This window comes from Apostichopus japonicus, chromosome 19 (genome assembly GCF_037975245.1).
Source record: "Apostichopus japonicus isolate 1M-3 chromosome 19, ASM3797524v1, whole genome shotgun sequence".
In the NCBI taxonomy this organism is placed as follows: Eukaryota; Metazoa; Echinodermata; class Holothuroidea; order Aspidochirotida; family Stichopodidae; genus Apostichopus; species Apostichopus japonicus.
This window is the reverse complement of record NC_092579.1, coordinates 8,557,423-8,582,523: the sequence shown is the minus strand read 5'-3', so window position 1 is coordinate 8,582,523 and position 25,101 is coordinate 8,557,423. Positions and strand designations below refer to the sequence as shown.

At 35.8% G+C, this 25,101-nt stretch overlaps 1 protein-coding gene across 2 annotated transcripts; it reads left to right on the top strand.

Annotated features, from left to right (window-relative positions):
• The first annotated feature begins 275 nt into the window (after positions 1–275).
• On the top strand, positions 276–24,267 carry LOC139959777 (beta-1,4-galactosyltransferase 5-like). 2 transcript variants are annotated; one of them, XM_071957620.1, is made up of 10 exons: positions 276–466; positions 3,640–3,847; positions 6,118–6,237; positions 9,209–9,262; positions 12,106–12,171; positions 12,808–13,004; positions 14,886–15,002; positions 15,798–15,985; positions 16,620–16,844; positions 18,005–24,267. In XM_071957620.1, the coding sequence occupies exons 2-10, from the start codon at positions 3,688–3,690 to the stop codon at positions 18,171–18,173; spliced, it is 1,296 nt and encodes a 431-aa protein (XP_071813721.1). In that variant the 5' UTR covers positions 276–466; positions 3,640–3,687; the 3' UTR covers positions 18,174–24,267. The 2 variants fall into 2 exon arrangements, with proteins under 2 accessions (XP_071813721.1, XP_071813720.1); XM_071957619.1 differs by having other exon boundaries at positions 3,635–3,847.
• Positions 24,268–25,101: the final 834 nt, after the last annotated feature.

The following is a 25,101-nucleotide window of genomic DNA, read 5'->3' as shown; positions in this document are numbered from 1 at the left end:
AAATTTAAAATTGACATTGAAATAGCTGTAGAATCCAGCTGAACGAGTATGGCTGCTTGTTATGCGATTGTACTTGTTCTCCTCCCCCTCGATCCTTCCTTCCCCCTCTCTTCCCTTCCCAACTCCACCTATACACCTCGTCAACCGCGGTAAACTTGCTCGCTAACCTGTTGATATTACCGATAAACCCAACCTTCATGTAAACTTTATATTATAGTGCCACCTGTCAACAGAGTAAACATCGTAACAATCAATCAATGCACACTTCACTGTACACGTAACACTTGTCGCGTTATTGCTGTGAGTAGGCTACCTTGATCAGTTCCATATCCTTCATAACGCGACGATGCCCTTGTGTGAGTCGAATGACAAGTTACGGTAAATGGTCAAAGTTACGTTTACGATCAGTAACAAGAGCCGTGGATCAGAGGCAGTAAGAGAGACGGGTGTTGTGCTCCTAACTGAGGTAATATTGAAGAAGGGTACAAGAAGTCAGTCTCAAGGTGTACCTCACTACTACTAGTACTAGTAGTATAGGCATTGGCCTAATTAGTACTAGGCCTAACCACTGCGTAAGTAGGGCTAGCTTACAATGACACCCTTAGTGGCCTTACTCCTTAAGCTGAAGACTAGTTAGATCAGTCCAACAACTGTTCCAAACTGTTGGACTCTGGAGCGTAAGTTTGTTGAATTTAATCTTAATCATAGTCCAGGCCTACTGTAAATTAATTTTAAAGTTAGAAAAGAACTAAGTGCTACGTTTTTATAAAGGCCTTAAAAGGCTTGATGTTTCTAAAGAGTTTTTTCTTTGCTTTGAGAAGCATTGCAAACCGAGTTTGATTAACTCATATTAAATAGATATGTACAAACTTCATGCATGAGTTGCAGTATTTCTACAATGTATCGCAAGATAATATCAGTTCATATTTTCATAATCATGGCTAGAAAATTGAGACCCATGTGCTAATCGATTATACCAGTCATTACCTTGGTGTTGTTCCAATGCATTTTTTTGCTAGACTAGTGAAATTTACTTTAATACTGCACTGCAAAGAAAGTCAGCAATTGTAGCTCAACAGGCTTTTCAGCCATGAAGTTTGGCCGCCCAAATACAGTAACAAGGAGCTCTGGGCACCCGGCGTATAGGATGTTAAATTGAGCCAAAGTGCCTTTCTTACCATACTGTGTTGGGCACCTTCCAGCCATACTGTGCTCCCCTACTCCTCTAAGCAAACACTGCATTTTGCTGTGATGCCCAGGACCTACATACATGTGCATCGTAACTTTCTCCTCCACCTTTCACCAAACTTAACTTAAGCTTTTTTCAACAAGAGCAATACCATAAATTTTGCCAATGGAGTCTGCTTAGAGCAGCTTTTTGCAAGAAAAGAAATATTTTATGTTAAAATCCCTGACTACTGTAGTTATTACAATAATGTTCGAAATAACCAAAATATTGAAACTTTCCAATATATATACTCTCTGTCATACATATGTATGTATGTGATTAATAGACTACTATAGTATATGTGTACAATGAAATATTCTTACACATAGTACAAAAAAAAATGATATAAATCTGTCAATTTGGTAACCTTTTGACCATTCATGATCTGATACTGGATAAATTAATTCCCTCTCCTAGGCAAAAGAAACTGCCTATTTTCTTCTCATCTGGTAACCTTTAAGCCAGCTCTTTGCTTTCACTTTCACAACACTGTACTACAGTACTGTATATAACATGTACATAAAAATAGCCCTCTGGGCCAGGATATGCTAGCAAATGTTGAATAATTAAATACTTGCTAGAAATTGATTTTTTATTTTGTGAAATATATAATGTACAACCTTTTCAAAACCATTATATATAGGAAGTTGGTTCAATCCTGTCCAGATCTGACCCTTTTCCCATTACAGTATTTGTATGTGAATAACTTGTTATGCAATGTCTATAAAAAAAACTTGAGCTTCTATGGCTACTTTTGACAAGGTATGAATGTGGCACAAAACTAAATAAATAACTGAAGCACGTGGTGAAATGGTCAGCAAAACAATTTGCAACAAAGAAATTAATGTGTTATGAATGCACATATTACTATAGCAATTCTAAATGCAGAGAGAACAGATATACTGTGAGATGAAAAATCCTTTGCAGTATCAGAGATGAACATTAGCTTTCCACAAGATTTATAAATTGTCTCAACTCATAACATTGTGTGATCAAAATGGATAATTCAAAATATTCTTAGAAACAGTTCAATTACAACTTTGTACCATAACCGCAGTTTGTCAAAATGTGTTGTCAACAAGTCCTAACTATAAGATATTTGAGTGCACACATATGATAGCCTATACCACAAACTTCGCTATATAGACACAGGGGAAAGTAATGTTAAAATAAATTGTTGTTACACAACAAACTTTATGTTCTTTCAGCACTACAGTTGCAATTAAGGTTCCAGACAATGGGTAAGGCGCTCTTAGCCAATCAGATCACAGGGAATATGGAAAAGCATTATTGACTATTTTTAGCACATGATGTATGTGAAAATTTTTGTAATTAATGTTTTCAACCCGCACCTTGCAGTTGATTGTAAATTTGATTTATTTTGTTTTCAAACAAATTCAATCATCTGTTGGATCATAAGAAATTTTGGTTCTTTGGAGAAGAAGTTGTAGTTTTTATTTAAAACGAAAGAAAGATGTTCATTCAAAAATGTGTTCAATGTTCATGTCTTGCATAGAGGCCTAGTTGTGACTGTGTGTACTTATGGTTTGTTTTTCAAGAAAGAAACGGTTTGTGTCAGCGCACATTTTAAGCAATTTGAAGATTTTTCGTCACTGTCTGATACATCGCCTCTGGACGCAGAATTCCGCATTCCTGACAATGCTGCTGCAGTACATTGAGATCACAATATTGTGTAATATACACTCTGGGAGGTTTATAGAAAGATTATACATTAAATGCAAGCAAGAGAAGAAAAGAACAAATCATTCAACTAGTGATGAAGCAGGATGCAGTATTTGTTGTACGTGCTACAATACCGCGGTTACAACTTCAGTTTGCAGACATTGCTGGTACAGCAATCTTGTTATGTATATTATTATATGCTCTAGCAAAGATTGGATCTGAAAAATTAAAAATATGATCTTCTTTGTAATAAAGTTGTGATACAATTTGCAGGTACCTGTACTGTGCAAACTCATTGCATAACAGAGCTCCTTTCCCCTTAATGATTGCTTCAATGGGATTGGCCTAGTAATAAATTGGATTCTACAGCCTGAGGATGTACAAACCATATATAGTTTTGATGAAAGTTAGGCCTAAACAGTTGATGCTTTTAAACAACTGGAGCAGTGTACGTGTACAGTATGTATGCCTTCCTATTGTACAACACTAGTACTGTATGTGCAGTAGCTTTTATCATTGCTGCAAAATTGGGTGCCGCTCTCAATATTGCTGAGTACTACTACTGTACTTTATTAAGCTGTTTTAATGTTTTAAGCATACATGTGTATATATGTCAGTACTGTACAGTATGTATCTTTAGTGTAAATTGACAGACTACAGTATATAATTACATCTGAAACGTGTTTGGTTAAAGATGTTTTGTTTCTGATTCCATTTTCGAAGGGTAGTCTTCCGGGTCCTATTCCAAATGATACCGTCCGTGTCGAACTGTCAAGATGGATACCGACAAAACTTCACAGAAGTCTCCTACGCATTCTCTCAAGGTCTTAGAACGGTACAGTGTGGCGAAGATGGCGCATTGGCTCGTGTGGACACTGGTAATACTTTCGACGCTTACCACTCTGGCTCTCTGGGCATCCCTCGATGCAAAGTACGGTAAGATGCTGTTAAGTATGGACGGTCCAGATGTGCTTTTAATTTTAAATATATGGAAATGTTGAGGTGCGACTGTGAAAAGACCTGTGTCAATCCTTTTGCAAGAAAGTGATGGATTTGATCGTTATAGTGTATATTTCAATAATTGTTTGCAATAGAATTGAAGAATCCCATTCATTTCATTCAGTCACCAAAAACCAACAGTGGTTTTATTCGATAAGAAATATTTCATGAAGTCCAAGTTTTTGGCACGGTAAAGAAATTGAGAAATTGTTACTTCACATGTACATTACAGTAGCGATATTACAAAGATTCTATGAGCAAAATAAGGAGAAATACCTGTAAGCCAGCTACTGTATATTGATCTTATTAATTTGGCAAACTATGCCAAAAAAAATGTTAAATATGACTTTTCTGTGATCTTTTATAAGCAATTCACAGAATTTATGAAAGTGATCAATTAATCAGAATATTGGCAAAAAGATTTGCAAACACTGAATATTGTTCATAAAAGCTTCAACACCAAGCACTATACAGTAGAGTACTGTAAATTTGGGGTGTTTAATAAACTTTAATTCTAGCATGCACCGCTAAAATGTTTCTCCTTCAAAAGAAGAAATGGGTAAATTTTGTGCTGCTGGTACTTTGCAAGTCTGAGCGATAATATGGACTGTATGTGCACAGGCAGGAAGATTTGAATTCATATAAGATTGTGTCTCTGCTAAATAAATTGACCGAGGAAGAGATTTCTGAAGTTGTGGGAAACAAACTATCTAAGGGAAAACGGTTCAAACTGCTAATGTGTGTTACTCCTTCAACAAAGACAGATACTGTAATTTGGTGGGTGTGGTCATAGGCTTTTAGATCAAATCTAGAATCCATGAAAGGGCAATGGGTATTTAATAGCTAACAACCCAATGTTTAATGTACCTTTCATGGTTGAAGACTTTCAGCAAACTGTGTTTGATTAAGAGTATCTGTAGGTAAAGGGAAGTAAATGTTCCACCTGCGCTCCTGTAAACAATTGGTCATTTCATTTGTTTACCTTCAATAAACTTTACTTCACTGTGTAAATTTGCTCCTTCCCCTTGATTCTGTTTGCTCTTGTTTAGATTTGTCTGTTTAACAATGGGCCCAATGAGAGAAAGAAAAGAAGAAGTTAAATCTAGTCTGTATAATTCTAAAGTAAATAAAGCAAGTAGGTTAATTTAAATAAAGTTATAATCTGAGCAGACTTTCCGCCATTTGCAAGAAATTGATGTTCGTCTTATTTTCTTCCAAACTGAACGATACAGTACCCTTCCTTGATACTATAGTCTGATGTATTTTCCATGTACTGTACTAAACCTGTGGTAACTAAATATAAAAGTTGTTTACAGTGCATGTTGGATTTTTTCAAATGAAAATCATAAAAAGTCAATTTTCAACAAAAGGGTCAAAACACCAAAATTTGTACAGTTTACGAAAATTAGAATATATATAGAAACAAAAAAAGGTTAAAACTTGATTAAATTGGTATCACTCTCCATCACTTTCAAGATACCGAAATCAAACAAAAAATAGTGGTAGGCCAATGTGTCAGTTTTCTACTGTACTGTACAGCGGAGCAAATGTTTTAAAAAGGTTGTTCCAGAAGACAGATATATCTCGTTTGGACAGCCAAAACCATCTTGGGAGGTTGTCTCGTGGACAAACTAACTACCACCAAACAGTAAATTTTTTTAATGAATAAATTAGTAATTGTCCTCAATCACTTTCAAGATACTAAAATAAAACAAAATAGTGGAAGACTAGTGATCCACCTGAAGGGCAGTGTTGCTGGCCCAAAGTAGTGGGAAGACCAGAAAAAAAAATCTTCAAAATTAGCACTGGTATGTGCATTTATACTGTAGGCAGGGCAAGGCAGTAAAGATTTTTATTGGTAGCACTCTTGATTTCTTGGACTAACCTAAATTCAGGTCAGGAAATCTAAGCAGTCCCTTTGTTCAACTGTGATTGGTTAGTACTGTACTACTGTAAGTTCATTGTATATAATGGAAGCTTTCTGAGTTGTACTACCAAAGTCTAGCCACAGACACACACACAAAAATCTTTGGTTTTTGCTTTTTTTCTCATGAAGAATCCCACTGTACAGTGTTCACGATAGTGCTGTAAGCCAAGGTTGATGCCACAAGACAACTTTAGTCAAAATCAGAGGTTTTTGAGCAAACATTGCCTTGTATTTATTGTATTGCTACAGTTCCAAGTCTTGGTTTAATGTTCTTTCTCAGGAAGCTACTATGGTGCAAGGTCCACACGAAGCAAGGGTGTGGTTGGTCTCTTCATGGGTTTCTATGACGACACCAGAGACTACCTAAGAAGAAATCAAAGGAGGACTTACATTGGCGGTAGTAAGTATTGTTCAGAATGAAAATTTTCTTTGGTTGATAAAAACTGACAATTATGCACCTATTGCAAACTGCAAAGTGACAGTTTTCCTTTGGGTTTTTTTTGTTATTAATTTTTTAATTTTTCAAAATGGAACATAGAGATTTCATACTGAAATTGGTTAGGTTATTTTAGGATTGAAAGGAGTATGATATTTGATTTTGGATGGATGAAACTACTTGTTTTTTCCCTATTTTTGAATTACTGTAGGAAGTACCGGTCTTTAAAAGTATATTCAACAGGGAGTCAGTTCTTATAAGCTTCACCTGAATTTTTCTGTTCTTAATTTTGAGACATTAATGAAATAATAATAATTTATGTTGTAAAGCGTAAATTCCACAAAAGTGCTCTAAAACGCTATGTAACAGCAAATAAAAAAAAATATATGACACAAAATATGTAGTAAAAATGCAGAATAAAATACAATATAGATAAATGTGTCAATTAGGGAAGTCTGCTACAAACCACTAATTTAAGGCAAGGCTTAAAGGACCTTTACATCAAAGTCATAAATGTTAACATTTAATTAGCAACCTGCAAGTCCTGGTCAGTTGGTTGCTGTTATCCCCAGAGGTATACAGTTTACCACCATTCATTGGACTGCAGGAGAGATGTGTAGGTTTGGTGAATAGAACACCGCTTTGGGCCAGTAAAACTACCCCTTCTGATGGATTAGAGGCCCACAGTACCACTATTCTTGTTTCGTTTCAGTATCGCCAAAGTGATGGTGGACTTTTTTTACCTGTTTGGAGGTATTTAGTCATAATGCAATCAGAATTTGATGTAAACAACTAGTTGGTCTGCCGGACAAAATCCACCAAAGCTGATCGTGTGGTTAATTCGAACAGATAATTTGTCCTTTAAAAGTTTGCCCTGTACTGTAAGCTTCTCCATAAACTGGTGATTGGATGACCAGGGATGTGCTCACGCCGGGCGGCGGCGCCGGGCAGATTTGCCCGTCAGTTCTGAATGCCGCCCAGCACAAACAGTATTTCAAGCATTTCCGCCTGGCACTACTTTTGATGATTAAATTTAACAAATTTGACCATTACCACCAAAATATGGATGAAAACTTGGCACAGAAGTTAGCTCCTGAGTAAGAAAAAGATGGCCCCATTTGCCATCTAATCATAATTCATTTAGGGGATAAATACGAGGGGAACCGGTCTTAAATTTGATTTGAGACCGATGATGACGTCATCAGTGAGGCTGAGCGGATCGAGGCGATAGCGGAGGTCCGCTGCCCTTCTCGATGACGTCATGAGACTGGTCCAGTATACAGAAAGTTGGTTTAGGCATTTATGAATTTCAAATAATGTCCAAAGCGGACGAAATACCCCCACCCTGTTAGACCCCTCCCCAGGATGTAGATCTGCACAGATCCGCCCTGGCACTCAAATATTCCTGAGCACTTCTCTGGATGACTATACTACATTTGATGAACCAACACTTTCTGGCAGGTGTTGATTATTAATGCATTATTAAACATGTCATTTCAACTCATTTGTAACATTAAAGGACCAATTAGAGAGAACTGTTAGTTAATACAACACAATTTACAAGGTTTACCCTGTACTCTAGGTGTAAAATGCATTTATTAATAGACTTTGCGCTTCATTTATATATCGTGTGTAAAAGTAAGTTGGCCTGACGTTTCGATCCTAGCAGGATCTTCTTCAAAGGCTATCTACGGAAACATCTGCTCAAAGCACACATATAAATTCAATATATCTACGGAAACATCTGCTCAAAGCACACATATAAATTGAATGATTCTAAAACAATAAAAGCTGCATTCAGTTCTTACTTTCATAAATTCTGACTGAACTATGTGAATTTCACACATGTATGTGAACATGTATCAACACTTCTCAAAGAGATCTAATATTTGGTTACAACCAGATTTACTTATGATGTGCCCGCATAATGTGCGAATGTACTTGTCCATAAAATTGATTTTTTTTTTTGGTGCAGATTGTCTAAGTGTATTAAAGGTAATGTATAGTTCACTAGAAAGCTCCTTAATTACTTTTATTCGGCAGTCTGTGCAAATGTTCACTACATCTCCTTAGGCCTTTCTTCACTGGATACATCTTCTGTGTTAAAGAATAAAGATGACCCTGGCTTGTTTGCCAAGCTACTGTATACAAAATGGTTGAAAGAACTCCTTGCACTGAATACAAACTGCATGCTTTATTTTATGTTGAACTACTCTTGGTTACCACAAGCTTGATGTTTTAAACAGCTTCAAATTGTTTATTTTTGTCAATTTTGACAGAAACTCACAAGGTAAATACTCAAAATACAGTAATTTAGTTCCAGTATTACACCCAATAGAAATTTAATATCTAAGGCAGATAGTATATTATAAGCTAAAAATGAGTATCTAAAGTTGAAATTGGAATTAGAATTATCATGCCTTTGATTTTATGGTAAAATTCATTTTTTTCCCTGGCTATAAATAGTAAATTTGGGCTTTAATGCTGTACAGGTAGGATAATTATGAGAATGATTGCATTGCATTGCCTAAAATTCATTTGAACAGTGATTTTGTACTAGTTTGGAATACAGAACAACTACATGTCTCATTCTGCCAGTGTTATGCCTGCAGTTTCAACAGTACAGTAGTACTGTACCTCCTTACTTTATGCAACGTAATCAGTACCAAGTTGGTGACCAGGCTTTAAGCCTTTTCTGGTTCTTTCAATCTGCATTTTTTTTTTTAGTGTTGGTTTCTTGCTCATTTTGCACAGCAGTGGTAGAAGAGGCCAATCTGGTTTCGTTTCCAGGATTGACTGACCGGTGTAATATGCTTATTGTGTGACCCTGCAGTAATCAGGGTCATTGCATGTGGTGTTACATGCATAGTTTCTGTACAGTTTACATGTTGAGAAATTATTAAATATTGTTTCTTTGTTTCCATTTTACTTGCAGTAAACGCTGGCCAGCCCCCAATTGTTTGTCCTGAAATAGACATTGCAGGCAGTAGTAAGTACAGGCATCATAGGTGATCTCTTTGTACAGGAAGTAACCAATATGTATGCAGACTTATTATTGAATTATCAAACCTCGTGGAAAAAAGAAAATTATATTCTTCACTGTTTGTTTAAAGCAGCATTTTGCGTTTGGTCGCCGTTTTCTACTTTTTTGACATGTCCATCGAGTTTTTTACATATATCAATCACAAAACAGCAAACTAAGATATTAGCCAAGTTTTTCCCTGCCAACAACGTTAATTGGCGAGTAATTAAGGATATTTGCAGATAATGAGAAAAGTGTCCACGACAAATTCCACATATAAAATTAATCGCATACAGTTCCATCAAACCCACCAGTTTGAATTCAACCAATCAGAGATGCAGGTTTAGTTATGAGCCATTGCTAAAAATAGATTCAATACTTTGCGTCGGTACAACCAGGGAGTTGTTATGGAACTCCCTGGTACAACTGCCATATAGACTGTACACAAATCAAACATGGTGTTGTATTATGTACTGGTCAATGATGTTTGTAGTGTTTAAATATTCATATTGTGGGCGAGGTTTATTGGGATCCCAACGGAAAATATCTTGGAGAAAAACAATGTTGAAAGTTGCAAATTTTTCGACTTTTATGCCACCATTTGAAGTAAGATTTAAATAGATAAGCTAGTTATGTATGTCGTAATGGCATAGTGGAGTCAGTGAGGTTGAGAAAAAATCATAGAAAAGGACGCAAAATGCTGCTTTAAAACTCTCTCTCAATCTCTGCCTCCTAACTCTAGATACATGTTTGTTTTGATCGTAAACCATTTTTTTCATTTTACCGGATAAAGCTACCCTTGTTCCTGGAAGTGGATACTAGTACTACGTGGTCTGTGATGCCATCATGACATATGCTCTGTACTGAAACTTAACTTTTGTAGTATTATATCATTGTCGATTTATCCTTGGAATGTGTGATAGTTTTAGAATGCTTTTCTCATAGTTGTAATGTCATGTATGGTTTTAGGGAACTCTAAAACTCTAAAATAGAAACACAAACTTGCTGGAATATTAAAACTAGTTAGATGCTAGAGTTGCTGTTGGTACCACATCGGAAACTGCACCGTAAGGGAGTTGCTGAAAGCTGCTGGTATGATGAAATAGAATCACTAATTACATACTGCATTTACAATTGATGCAAAAGCATCTAATTTTCAGATCAAAGACGATCTTATCTGAGCAATCCCTTTGTGAGTTTGGTAAGGTCGTCAAAACTTGCCTGCTAATAAACAACTGTTAGAGAATTTAGAGGGATATTGAATTAAAACTAAAATAGGAATATTCTGCTAGTTTAGACAGATGTTACGTTTCACATGTCCTTGTGTTTACAGGTGTCAATTGTAAAATAGCTGAGGTGATAAACAATCTCATGAAATATTTCATCATATCCTTGAACAGACAAGTTTAGCAACCTTGTGGGAAGCATCAGAGTGAGCAGGGTTTTCTCACCAATTAGAATTACCAGCTTGATTTTAATATCTTACCTCTAATACAATGTTATGACGTAATAGGAGAGTATCCAGCTGGGCATGTTACATCAGTAAATACCTTGTCTACGATCAATTATGAACATTAAAAGGAAAACAAGGTCAGCATTTACCATAATAGCTGAATGCAGAGCTAGGAAGATAAAAAAAACTCAAGGATCCAACTCCCACTTTGCATAGTGCCTTCAATGACTGTGTAACAATATATTTAAAATTTATAATTTTTTCTTTCATTTTGCATGAGTACATTGTACACTAATTTGTGGTGACACCCATTTAAAGTACATCAAACGTCTGTTTGCATTGCTTTTCACAGCTGCAATTAATACACGTAAATGATTGAAGGCAATTCAGTTTCCAACATTCTCTCTCTCAGTTGAAGCGTTCTCTCAGGTTGTAATATTATGATCATTTTAGTTTTTAAACAGGTTTTTGATAACAGTCCTAGATGTCACAGGTTGTTTCACAATGACCTCATACAAATTGCATGAATAAGTCTCCATATCTATATCTCTTAGCAACAGAACAAGCTGTGCAGCTGAGAACCAATAAACTTCATTTCACAAGTTCTATTATAAAATGTCTCGGACAGACCTGATCAGGGCTCGAAATAAACGAAAGCACCGACGACAATGGCCATCGTACTGATGGCCGCGATACCACTTGAAAATTGACCGATGGCCAAAACTACCGCTGTGCTCATTCATGTATAGCTATCGGTGCCCTTTTCGAGCTACACAAAATTATGCACAGTAAATATTTCTGAGAAAATTCCTCCCAAAATAGAAAAACTCATATAATTACCAACTCTGTGAAAGGTACAACTCAATCGCACTGTTGATTTATCCATGAAAATAGATTGACTGCACCAGTTACTCAAAACTTTGTGAGATCGTTGTTCGAAGAACGTCACTCTGATCATCTTTTCACTTTCATACAGTAAATCAATGGGACTTCTCCATTGAGTTACGGTGATCTTTAAAAATTAACAGAAACTGATAACCATTTGGTTGTGCCCCTTTTGCATCCTATTTAGAGCCCTGCTTTATTATAATGAACATTAATTTTTTATTTTTTGATAACCATTGACCCACAAATTATCACTATACTTATATCTTTAAAGGCTTACAATTTTCATGGCAGGACTTTTGTTTAAGTAGTACAGTACAACACAGTAGAAGAATAGAAAGAAACATGATATTAACAAAACAAAAATTTAATAAAACAAACTTCTTTGGAAGTTCCCCCTTAGAGGCTCTACCATCCCACTCTGATGCCAATTGTTCTAAAACGTATTCCGCTTTTTTAAAATTTTTCACAGAAACCAATGTTTCAATCGATGTGAGCGAAATAGATCTGAAGCATGTAGAAGAAGAAGTATTTAAAGGTAAAAAATATATTAAAGGTAATATCAATATTCAAGCCGCCTTATAAAGAGAGAGAATAAGGTTTAATAAACAGTAAGGACCTTATTCAAACACTAGAGCAACACATGATGTCAACAGAACTCCTGTCTTCTATTTGAGTAAGGTTGACATTTTCCATTGTGCAAGTAGACAGCTGTTCATACCATAATAAAATGCATATTGTTAATATCTTGACATAATATTCCAGTTTGTAGTTCAAACAATATTATTACAGTGGGTTGTTATGGCAATATTAATGAGTGTAATATGTCCACTTTGTGAAGGAGTGGTGACATAACAGCTGTTTGACTGTGTCAGGTTCACAAGTTCACAAAAGGATTGTTTGCCAAATTAGTATGCAGGTAAATTATCCAATTTACGAAGGAACTGTTTTATGCTCGCCATGGTTAACTAATTTACAGTATGTTTTTGTTGTTGTTTTTTTTAAACAAATTCTATGTAAATATGTCACAAAATAAGATTGCAGTAAACCAAGATAAAATGAATGATTTTGCTTAAATTATATGAAAGTTTTAGTTTTGCTCACACACACTTTTTGCTATAATTTTCCAGTTAATATCACACATATTTTTTTTATATATTTATTTGAATAACAGAAGATTTAGCTGATGTTAGAAAGTTCACAGCAGATGCAACTCAGGATGTCAGATCAATGTACAGACACACAAAGAAGGCTGCAGAGAAAGGATTGATGCTGAAAGACATTCTGTCAGAAGGCATGAAGGTTGGGGACAACTATTGGTATGTGCCTGGTGGCCATTGGATACCCGCCAGTTGCATTCCAAGATGGAAGGTATGATTTCTGTGCTTTTGCAATTGTTCCTGTTTTTTTTTTGTTTTTTTTATCGAAGTCAAAACTAATCCATGCGATGGATGATGAATGTGTGTATGGATGCATGGGTGTATGTATGTGACGTCCTTGGCTTGCTAACATGATTACTCAAAAGCTTTGTGATGGATTAATTTTTAATCTCCCTTGGTGAGTTCAAGAACCCTGTTGAAATTGGTGCACGTCGAAAGTCCTTTTAAAGGGTGTGAAGACTCACGCACAAAGAAACGTCTCATGCAGGTAATCTGACCTAGTTTTAAGTGAGGTGTAACAGAAGTGTTAGACACCACCATCAATCCCAGAAAATGCACACACAGCTTGCTACCGTCGGAAATTAGACAGTTAGTGTACAGTCAATACATACAGCTATGGTCAATACCCACAACACAGTGTACATAGCAGCGATGGACATCTCAGGACTAGATAAAAGATAACAAGGTATCACGTTTCATTACTCTGTGCATTTTGTAGCGACAAGAAGAAAACTTCACTTGCAAGCAACAGAAAGTTAACTATTTCAGCACACAGTTTGAGGCGAGTCTTCACATGCCTTTAAGGTCAACACTTCAATGCCTTTAAGGTTAACAGAGATCAAAGGCTAAAAGATTTGTAAACATAACTCAGAAAATGCAAGTTGGTTGAACTTCATACAAGTTTAGTATATGATTCCCTTTGTGTGCACACTATGTCCATTGAAATTAGTGGTCAAAGATCTTTCGAGGTCAACAGAGGTCAATTTCTGAAAGCCTATAACAGCAAAAGTAAAGCTTGGATGAATTTTGTTTTTGATAGTTAGGTCTGTATTAGTGCAAGAACCCTACTGATCACAATGAAGGCATGTACTGCTTCACACATTAGTATCTCAATTGCAATGTCACTGTAGAATGTTCTCACACCAAGAAAATATGGCCAGAAATCATGGCTTTCTGGTTTTAAATGCTACAAGTTTTGAAATAACATGATATAATTTTAACAAGCCGTTTCATGGTATGCGTAATTGCTTGGTTTTAAGTAGCCTGTAGAACACAGCTCAACAAAGTTCACCCATAATTTCTGTGGCCAACGAGAGGGTTTTATAAATGGTTCACATTTGACCTACTGAGAGCAATGTTTTTAACCAACCATAGAAGGAGTGAAACGATGCATTTATTAATTGAATAAACAAATCATAGAAGTATACTTGCTCCTCGCTTACTAGTCTCCCCACAACCTTAGCACTCTCGTTATATCGTGCCGAGGAGTTTTGGGAGTATTTATGTGCAATGTGGAATGTAGAACCTTCTCATCTTTTATTTCCCATGTAATGTAATCACAAAGTCTTGCAGCATGTGGATAGAATTCAAAATTTCACTGGCTCCCAACTTTCAATTTCGTGCCCACCCTGATGTAGAGTGTGGTGTTGTTAGTATATAGTTTTGCACATAGCCAGTTCTTTTAAGAGTAGTTTTGATAATGATCATTCCCTTCCTCCAACTATTGCCATTGAAAAGAGGAAAGCATTTCCATCTTCCAAACATCTTTTGTTGAATGTTTGGTTTTGTGCCACCTGTTGAAACTTGTAGATCTTACGGACTAGTGCTATCAGAGCAAGGTTTGGAAAGATGTTTTTTTGGATCTAGGAAATGAGCAGAAAAATGTCTAGCTAGAACAGGATTCCAGCCAGGAAGCTCAAGGTCACAAGCCAATCATGCTACAGACTGGGCTATCCAGCCCTCAGTCAGAGCCCATCCTGATATTACAAAGTGGGATACATAACGGCCGTTTTTCTTTTCCATTGTTTATAATTTCACAGTCAGATTCCCATGGCTTATCACTCGTTGATCTTAATCTCTGTCATTATTTCAGGTCGCTATCATCATTCCATTCAGGGACAGATTTGTCCATCTGCCCATTATTCTTCGCCATTTAGTGCCTTTCCTGAAAGAACAGTACTTGGAATTCGGTATTTTCTTTGTCGAGCAGGTGAGAGCAACCACAAGTTTGTACATTTGCAAACGGCCAAACTTTTCGATTATTTGCGGTAAACTGAGCGAAGAACTGTTAGCCTCAAAGAAGAGAGAACATGATCGCAATCTGCTCTCGACGAAGAATAACGTTGGGTTAACTTTGAGCACTGTACCATAGCTTTACATGGAACTGATAAATAGAATGAAGATGTATACTAGATTTCTGCCCTCATAATAGTAGTGTTAAAACAGCTCTATAGCTTCACACTTAATGTTCATATTGGGTCTCTGGTTTGAATCCTATTTTTGGGGCAAAAGTTTCTTAATTTTGCTCGTATGTAGTTTGTTTGCAAACCACATTTAAGCATTTCAAATCTTTGGCACAAGCCAATTTCAAACGGTTGTTGGTTTTCAGGAAATCAGAGTTTTTACTTAGCTTCAAGGATAACACTGCAATACATGCACAATAATAACAGTAGGCTTGCATTAAATCTTTACTCCCTCGTCCATTTCTATGTAGTTACATATACTCATAGTTGCTGGTATGGTTTGCACTCATATTGGTGTACTCTTAGTGTAGATACTAGTGCATCAGAGCTCTCTGCCTGAAAACCAAACAAATTTTGAAATGATCAAAGAAATTATTCGTTACAGTTTGATTTGATGCAGTGAACTTGTTTATTAAATGGGGTTATCTAAACCATTCTTTAGAAAGACTTCATAATTTATGTCTCAGATGTGGCAAATTTATTCTTTGGATCTACAAAATAGATTGTACATGTTCTTATCTACTGTCTGTTCTCATTTTCAGGCTAATGAACTAGAGTTTAACCGAGCGATGTTAATGAACGTTGGTTACATCGAAGCTCTTAACTATACCCAATGGGACTGCTTTATATTCCATGACGTGGACCACATCCCTCTCAGCCATGGCAACTTCTACGGTTGCAGTGGAATGCCAAAACATTTCTTATCTGGTGCAGATAGATGGGGTTATAAGTGAGTCCAGTCAACTTAAGCGACTCAGAAACTTATTTTCCTTTTCCTTTTCTTTGTTTCTCTGTAGAATACCTTCATTTGTCAGTATCTTTCTTCAGCTGTATCCCAGACTCGTTTTCTGATCTAATATTGATGATATAATCATTCATCGAGTATGGAAAGCCAAATACCAGACTGTCTACGCCAGAATGCTAAAATGTATTTAACATGTTTCCCCACAAAAAAGTACGAAGCTCGAATCATTTGCTTTCACACATTTGGAATTCTTGCAAGTACCACTGCTATCACAATCATTAGGTGAAACAATGCTCATTTTGGTCACATAAATGCAACATTATTTTAAACAAGTTTTAGTTTGTGAACAGATGCAGATAATTTACTGCCAGTCAGGTAATTATATATATATATATATATATATATTTATATACATATATATATATTTATATATACATATTTATATGTAAAAACCAGCAACATTTTGAACAGTAGTAAGTTGAAGCACATGCACAGTTTCTCGACCATCCATGATTCCTTTTCATGTTACCTCGGTGGAGTTGAATTTTATGGCATTCAGTTGGGCAGTGTGTGGCGGGATTAATGAGTAATTATTTTGTCTTTTTCCCTTTCCTGTCAGACTGCTGTACAGCTTTTTCTTCGGGGCAGTAACTGGATTCACCAGGTCACAAGTAGCTGATTTCAACGGCTTTCCAAATACTTACTGGGGCTGGGGAGGTGAAGATGACGATATATTAGGCCGGATGAGGAGCGTCGGTCTCTTCAAAACCCGTCCATGGGGTCAAGTAGGGTTTTACAATGTTATACCTCATCATCACAAAAGTGCCCCAAAGAACAAAAATAGGTAAAACTTTGCTTCATTTTTCTTTTCATTTTAAGTTTGGCAAAATGATTAATATGACTGGTATAATATACTAATACACAGGAACGGAAAGATGCTCGAGCTTGATACAAACGTTTGGCATGTGCTTACGAGCGAATGGTGTGAATTTTGTCACAAACGATTTCACATAGGTGTGGTATATCATGTCAGTTCCTGAACGATCTCTCACAGGTTTTCAAGCAGCTGGTAAGGTTTGCCACGTATGTTCGCTCGCCGACAGGCGCACCGGAATAAGAGATATTTTGTTTGTTTGCTTGCTGCAAAATACTGTCATAACAGAGTATTGATAGCTTAAAAAAATTCCCTGCTTTTCAAACCACCAAAAGAAAATGAAGATGAACAGAAGACAAACAAACAAACAGAGGAGGAGAGGGAGAGAGAGTAAGGGAAATAGAGCACTTTGCCTAGACCTATATATGCTTTAGCAGAGGTACCTACAGTAGCTTGAAACCCACAGAGTCCTAGCTATGTGAAGTATCGATTCTATTTAAATCAAAAAAATTGTCACTCGAGAACAAGTATACTTGTACTGGGCATGAAACGAAATAAAATACAGGAGTGCTGGTAATAGTTCCTGAAAGTTCAAACAAAATCATGTGGAGGAAAACAAGGATACAAGTTGATTTAAGGTAGATGTTTAGAAGATTCACTTTATGGTCACAGAGCATTTAAAGACAATTCACAATATTTTTGATGTCACATGTAAACCCAACAAATCTGTCCAGCCTTCTTATTTGTGTTCCAGTTCATGCATCACACTTCAAATATACTTCAGGCCAAACTACAGCAAATCAATTTGCTGTTTAAATATTTTTTTTTCCAGAATTAGAGACCACAATAGCAACACCAGTTTGCAGACTGTCAGAAATTCTGTCGAAATCATTTTTTTCCACAAATGTCATGATAGGAATTTTTAAACGAAATAAGCGAACTGCTTTTGAATTTCCAGCCAACGACAGGAATATATCTGAATGCCATAGAATCACGGTTGATGGTTTGTGGCCATGCTTACGATATTGCACTCCACAAACTTCAGACTTCAACCTGTACACTAGCCTCTTTTGTTGCTACGCTCTGCTGACAGTGTTTTCTTCTTCTCGATAATCTTTTTGCTCCATCAGGGTTTGCCTTTTAAACCATTATAAGCAGAGGTTATCGACAGACGGACTCGTCAATCTGAAGTACGGTACGCCACGCGTCACTCTGCTGCCCCTCTACACCAATATATCAGTAGATATACAACACTTACCCTGGAATGAGCAGTGGCTGGATTGCAAAGAAGATGCTTGATCAAAGTATAGCATGGAATCCTCAGAAGACTTGAGACTACCGTGATCGATGGAGTAAAGAGAGCTGTTTGGACACCAAGATGGCTGCACAGAAATATTTATTTTTAAGTCTAGACATAAGAATTGCTGCATTCCAAGAAGTGACCCCTCGTAGAAGAGGTTTTGTGTATTAAACATGATGATGTACCATTTGACGATAATATAGTGAGTTCATCGTGATTTTTGAGAAAATGTCTGATGACTCATGCCTTTTAAACACTGCACATATTAGCAGTGGTAGTATATAGGGCTTCTTACTATGACTATAAGGGGATATCAGGTGGTGAAAGTGTAACAGTGGTACATAGGGCTTCCTACAACTATAAGGGGCTCTCGGGTGGTGTAAGTTCATTGTCAAACAATTTTGTTGGAATTTTTCTACATTTTTAGGTCAAAAGTTGAAAACTGCATCCTGATAAGATTTTATATTGTGAAGATCCACAATTTTTACATTTTGTTCGGTTTAATTGAATGCATCGGAGTTGGTGATGTCATCATGCTTAGTGACCTGAAAATGTCCATATTATCTTCTTACTCTTCTTTGTAATGTACGAGTCATTTATCTAATGAGAACAAGGTTCTCACAAGCAAGTTGCATTACACTGATCTGATTCTAAACAGAAGAGAACATTTGACATCTAATCAACAAACATTCCGAATCTGACATATTTTAAGGCCGAATATGTCCTTTTAAAGGTAATTTGACCACTACTCACAGTAACCTGTTATGCAGCCTCACAGAGTCCTGTCTACTAACACTTAAATCAGTAACAACATCACCATAGTAACATAAACAATTTTAGAACCATATCTGTCATGATGACATCACTTATTATGATCCACTTCCTTGTGTAAAGAAGGTTTTTTTTTTTGTATTTTGTGAAATAGTTGACATTAAAACAGTTCTATCTAGAGTTAAAGAGAAGATACTTGTCAACAATTGATGTACGTTTCTTGTTCTCTTTGATATAAACTTTGCATTAACTGCCACAGGAATATCTGTTGACATAAACACCATCTTAGCCAACGGGATACGTATATAAGTGTTCAATGCAATATATTTGACAACTCACTGTAGCCTGAAATACAGCCTATGATGGTCTTATTTACTATAAAGGTATATAGAATGCTGGTGTCTGTGGGTCTTGTGTAGATGTTACCATCACTGGAGAGCTTCTGAGACACCATTGCTGTGGAAACCTAAACCCCTCATGCATTTTTATTTTGAGATGGGATGGAGATGGGGGGGGGGTTGGTGTGGGGACACAAGCAGGTTAGTCTTTGGTAGTCTTGCAAATATGACAATATCAGCCCAACATGATTAATGAGGTTTTAGTCTTTTCTTTTTTGTGGAGACATTATTATACTGCATGGATAATTAATCATTATGCCAATTTACAACCAAATATTCCTCAAATTCTTCTGAAGAATAGGTCTGTGAAGTGAATTGCAATCATACTCAGCAGTCTGTTTGCTCCAGCCATTTCTCAATCGATTGTGCGGTGACTTTGGACATTCTTCTATCATAATTCTTCTCATCACTGTCATGCTTCATGAACATTTTTTCTCCAAAGTGTATATCGCAAAACATATTGTCTAAATAATTTAGGTTTTTTAATTTGGCCTAGCAAAACGTTGAAAACCAAACACAAAAGAAAACTTGTTTTGTATCAGAGTGACAGACGTAGAACTGACTAATTATGAATAATAATAAAAAAAAAGGAAGGTCACATTTTAAGTTTTGTACAAAAAAAACTACTGCAGTATATTTTGCAATTATTTATTTTACTGCTTAGCAAGAATCTTTGAAGAGTTTTTTACCGAGTTTTTTAAATATCTCATGAATTCATGTATTTGAGTATTCAGTATAATCCCTGTACTATGAGGGTGTGTTCTAGAGCCGCTGTTACAGTTCGTGTACTCAATGACCCTTTGCAGCAGATGTGTGGTGCATTCAAAACCTTTGGTTAGAACAGGTCAAAACTTTTATAAATTTTACAGCAGGAAATCAAAACCTGAAGCTAAATCCTCTGACTTCCTATTCTTTCAGTCCCACTACTCCTCATATCAAGAATTTGTTTACTATGTTTCTGGACTTAATTAATTTCCGGTCCAGTTTTGACGGATGTCATGATAAAGGTTCAGACTATACATCTTGTCCAGATGTGCAGCCTTGTCATTAAATATCGAAACATAGGCTAAACAATTAAGCATGATTTGCATATAGATCTGAGGTAGGGGGGGGGAGGGAGGAGGTGGAGGTGGGAATGTATCATTATAGAAATATTTCACATGTAAGAGGTTTTGGTTTACAAGTTGGTAAAAGGGAATGGCATTGGATAATTGGATGTGGAAGACTTGATAAATTATTAATTATTCTTACCATATTAGACTTCAGATTGGTGTTTCAGAGAATTTATTTAATTTCAACATGAAATAAATTATTTCACTTTTTTTTTATCATCATTATTTTTTTTAGGGAAAATCATGAAATTCTTATAGAATTCTTATATGAAAGTAACATATCAGGCTAAGTGCAATTTGTAGAGTTTTGCTTATTTTTTTTTTTATAAGATTGATTTGTTTTTTTCCTGATTTGTTTTTTGGCAGCTTTCTATATTACATGGTTGCTTTCATCATGTGTAAGCTTTGTCACATCAGATAATATCCTACGTAGTTGCGTTATACTGAATGCCTTGTCCCTTATACATTAGACATCTGCTATTACTATGGTGTAATGTAACTATGTGCTGCATATTTTATATAATTTCTAGTTACTCTATGATAATTTATGTGATTAATTGATGTTAAGACGCTTACACAACTCTCACAATTTGATAGCGTTGAATCCATTATTTTATTGCTCTTCTATGTTAGGGCTGATAGCTCGTAATATAAAGTGTTGTCAGATATAATCCCAGATATCATAACTTGTAGCTAAGTGAAATGGTGAAACATTAATTAAGCTATAATCACAGGGTTTGGGACCAACCTATACGCCATCTTGTCATGGTTTCTACGGTGAGTAATGTCACAACTTTTAAATGAAACCGTCACAGAATGTTGCCAAACATAGAAAGTTCTTATTGTTAGATGCTAATTGTTCCATGTATATTCCACACTGCCAAATGTACCTAGAATACTGCCGTATGTACAGTATGTGTGTGTGTGTGTGTGTCATTCATACATTGAACAATAAAAACGAAAGTTTGATTTAAATTTTGTGAAACCCATTTTGGTTTGCTAGGTCTTCATATAGCAATAACATTGTGTAGAGTACTAGAAGCTAGATCACACAGGGTTGTGGTATGTATTCCTCTTTTTCACAACGACATACACCCGTCAGTTTTTCAAAACTTTTCGGTGTCTGGAATCGCTCTCTGTTGAGAGACTGATCATAAATATTGTGATAGGCCACTGTTATCATTCTCCAGGACTATGGAAGACTGTTGTACCAAAATTGAAACACAATTTCTCTGCACTCTTACAGGTAACACTTGTTGGTGGTTTTGAAATGGTTTTGAAATTTGGTTTTGAAATGGTGGTTTTGAAATGAGGAGGATTTTGGTCGTGTTTTTGTTTCTGAACAGAATCAGAAACAACCCTCAGGAAAATTCTGAATTAAAAGGAACTAAATTTGCTTCACTCTGAAACTGATTTATTGAAAGGATTTTGGATAATGAATCAGTTCGAAGCCATCTTAACTTTCTATTGTTAGAATTTTTTTGATCAGGATTAACAGAGGGTGGAATTTAAAAAAAAATAATTTCCAAGAGAGAATCTTTACTTGTTGTGTGGTTTTGGCTACTATGGTACAGTGGTTCTATACATTGTACTGTACTGCATATTACCACCATGGCTCATGCAAAAGATGTCACAAATTTAGAAAATTGCATCAAACTCTAGTTTAACATGTCGACAAAGAATTACCTGCAAGAGAATGCACTACTGTGTTTTTCAAATCAATTTTTGCCTTTCTGCAGTACTCTATAATCGGTTTCTTATATCATATATATTTATAACAAACTTAAACATTTCTTTTATCAAATTTGCGCTCTGTATCTAGCTATATTTTTGGTATCTATAAATACAAGAGAATTAGATAAATTTTTGTACTAGGAAATGTCTGCCTTGGGCTTTTATCACTTAAGAAAATTTCTCTTTCATTACATACCATCCAAGTAAGCAAACTAGAGTTAGATTATTTTTTATTTTAAACTAGCTATAAATTTAAGTGTTTTCTACAACTCATATTTCCAACTCGACTGCCTCTGTGTACTTTCAACTCTTAAAACAGTTCTTTGTATTTTTATCATGATGAGCTTTCAAATCTTGTTCAGAATATTTTGATAGTTGTTCTCTTGTTTAATTACAATCTTTCTAAGTTGGAGACTTGGACAAAATAAGAAGTCCTGTCCTCTGTCTGTATTGATACATTGTCTTCGTTACATTGCTGCATGGTTGCATGCTTGTGAGTATGTATTTATTGTAGTGTTTTATATGCCAGCATAAAGTGACCAACTTTCTATTGAACGTGACATGCTGTGATTAATACAGGTAACTCAATGTCTGTTTTGTTTTTTAAATTAATCTGTTAAAGTAATCCTTTTGAAAGATTTCCACTCAGTTTCTGTGTTTTCCTCTTGTCCCAATAAGGTTGCTAAAATATACTAACTTTTCATGTTCCTTATCGATGGTCCCAAGTCTCAGTTAAGGACAACTTAAAGGACAAAGGACAACTTACACAAAAACGTGTAACACGACTCCATCAGATTTGGACAAAAGTTCTAAGAATTATTCCTCTGCATTTAGTAGAATCGCTCTCATTGCTTTAAGTGTTTTCAGAAAAAATATGCGTATTGTGACTTTTAGAAATGAAATCCTGAAACCCTTTAATAAGCTATCACCTCATGAGTTTGGACCACTAATACCCCACCATTCCATTTATTCTGTTTGTGTGTGTAATATAATTTCCAACATTTGAATAAATCTGTCACAGCATTTTTGTTCAGCAAGACTGTTTTGAGGCTTTTTTGGTAATCATGAGCAGACTTCCAGTTAACCAGTCTTAAAAAGACCTAACATGTGTAAGCACCAACCAGAAAGATAAAGTAATGTACTTAAGATTGAAAATTTTTACCTCACAATTCCCCAAAAGTGTCTTGACTCAAATTTTTCTTACTTTCATATATATATATATATTTATATATATATATATATATATATATATATATATATATATATATACATATATATATATATATATATATATACATCAAAATGCAACTATATATATATATATATATATATATATATATATATAAATATCTTGAGGCTCTTGATAATGGTTTGTGTTGATAGGTAGATATTTTTAATATATATAAATGTCTTTGTCATGTGGTCCAATATCCTTTACCTCTTACCTACCAACTAATGGTAACTTCTTTCTTTGTGGCATAGTAGCCTGCAAGGTAGATATCACCTTAGGGATCAATGTAGTCATGTGGTCCAATATCCTTTACCTCTTACCTACCAACTAATGGTTATTTTCTTTCTTTGTGGCATAGTAGCCTGCAAGGTGCATATCACCTTAGGGATCAAATGCAGATTGAGCTAGTCCATCAAAAAGTTACAAAGATCTCAGACGTTTTGTATATTGACTTTTGGTATATACTGTGCCACTTCCACTTCCACCTCCCCCCCTCCCCACCCTTCTGATTGAAGAAAAGATATCTACACCTCTCATCCTCATCCAAAGCCCATTCATTGGTATTTTGGAAGGATGGATTTTGAAATATCTTCTCACTGGTTTTAACTCCTTTAGTAAGCAGTATTGATAAACTATATTTCTCTTTTTTATGCCTCTGTATGATTGTTGTGGCTTTCATTTACATTGCTGTGCTTGTTTATTCTTTCAAGTTTTTTTATTTCTTGCCTTGGTTTACTTTTTCACTGTTTTCTATTTTCATGATTTATGAATACTTTTTTCAGTTTGAAGAATTTATGTCATACATGTTAAAGGTTACTTTCCAATAAATTTGAATGGATCTACAAAATTGCTCGTAATTTCGTTATTGTTTTATTTTTGTTATATTTAAATCAGAATTTATTATTAACTTATGGACTCATTGAATTATGAAGGGCCACATGGCTTTAATCAAGCGCAGTGTTGAATATAATATAGAATGTAATTTGATATCACATTTGCATGTCAACCAACTGTAATAATAATCATTTGCCAATGAGCAGCAAGCTATGGTGAAAAGTAAAGGTGTTATTGAGAAGACATCATACACTGGTATAGTCAATGTGAACTAACAGAGGGACAGTCATACTGAAATATGTCTTGGATGATCTAGTTCCTGTAATACTGTAGCATAGCCAGGGAGAACTGTGGGCCAATCAAGAAATATTTCCCATTAAAGTATTCATTCGTACTAATTCTCATTCCATAGACACACTTTCCCATGCTGGCGAATCAAGGGCGTAGGAACCGGGGGGCTGGGGGGGGGGGCGCCAGCCCCCAGTGAAAAATGTGGAGGGGCGGAAGTATCATTCTGCCCCCCCCCCCGGTTTGCAAGTCAGAAAACCCCTTTTTCATTTTCAAATGAGAAAAAAAATCTCATTTGGAGCACCAAATTGCATCTAAGGCCAGGTGAAAACACAAAATTAAGTCTACAAATTGGAGTGGTTGTTGAAGTGTGCTATATTGCACCAAATTGCATCTGAGGCCACCTGGAAATGCAAAAAATTCCAAAGGGGAGGGGGACATCCCCTCCCCTTAGACCCCTCCCCCGGCCGGCCATCAGTCTTCAGCCCCCCCACTCAAAAGTACCTTCCTACGCCACTGTGGCAATAGAATGTTATCATTGTAAAAATTGCCCTTGAGC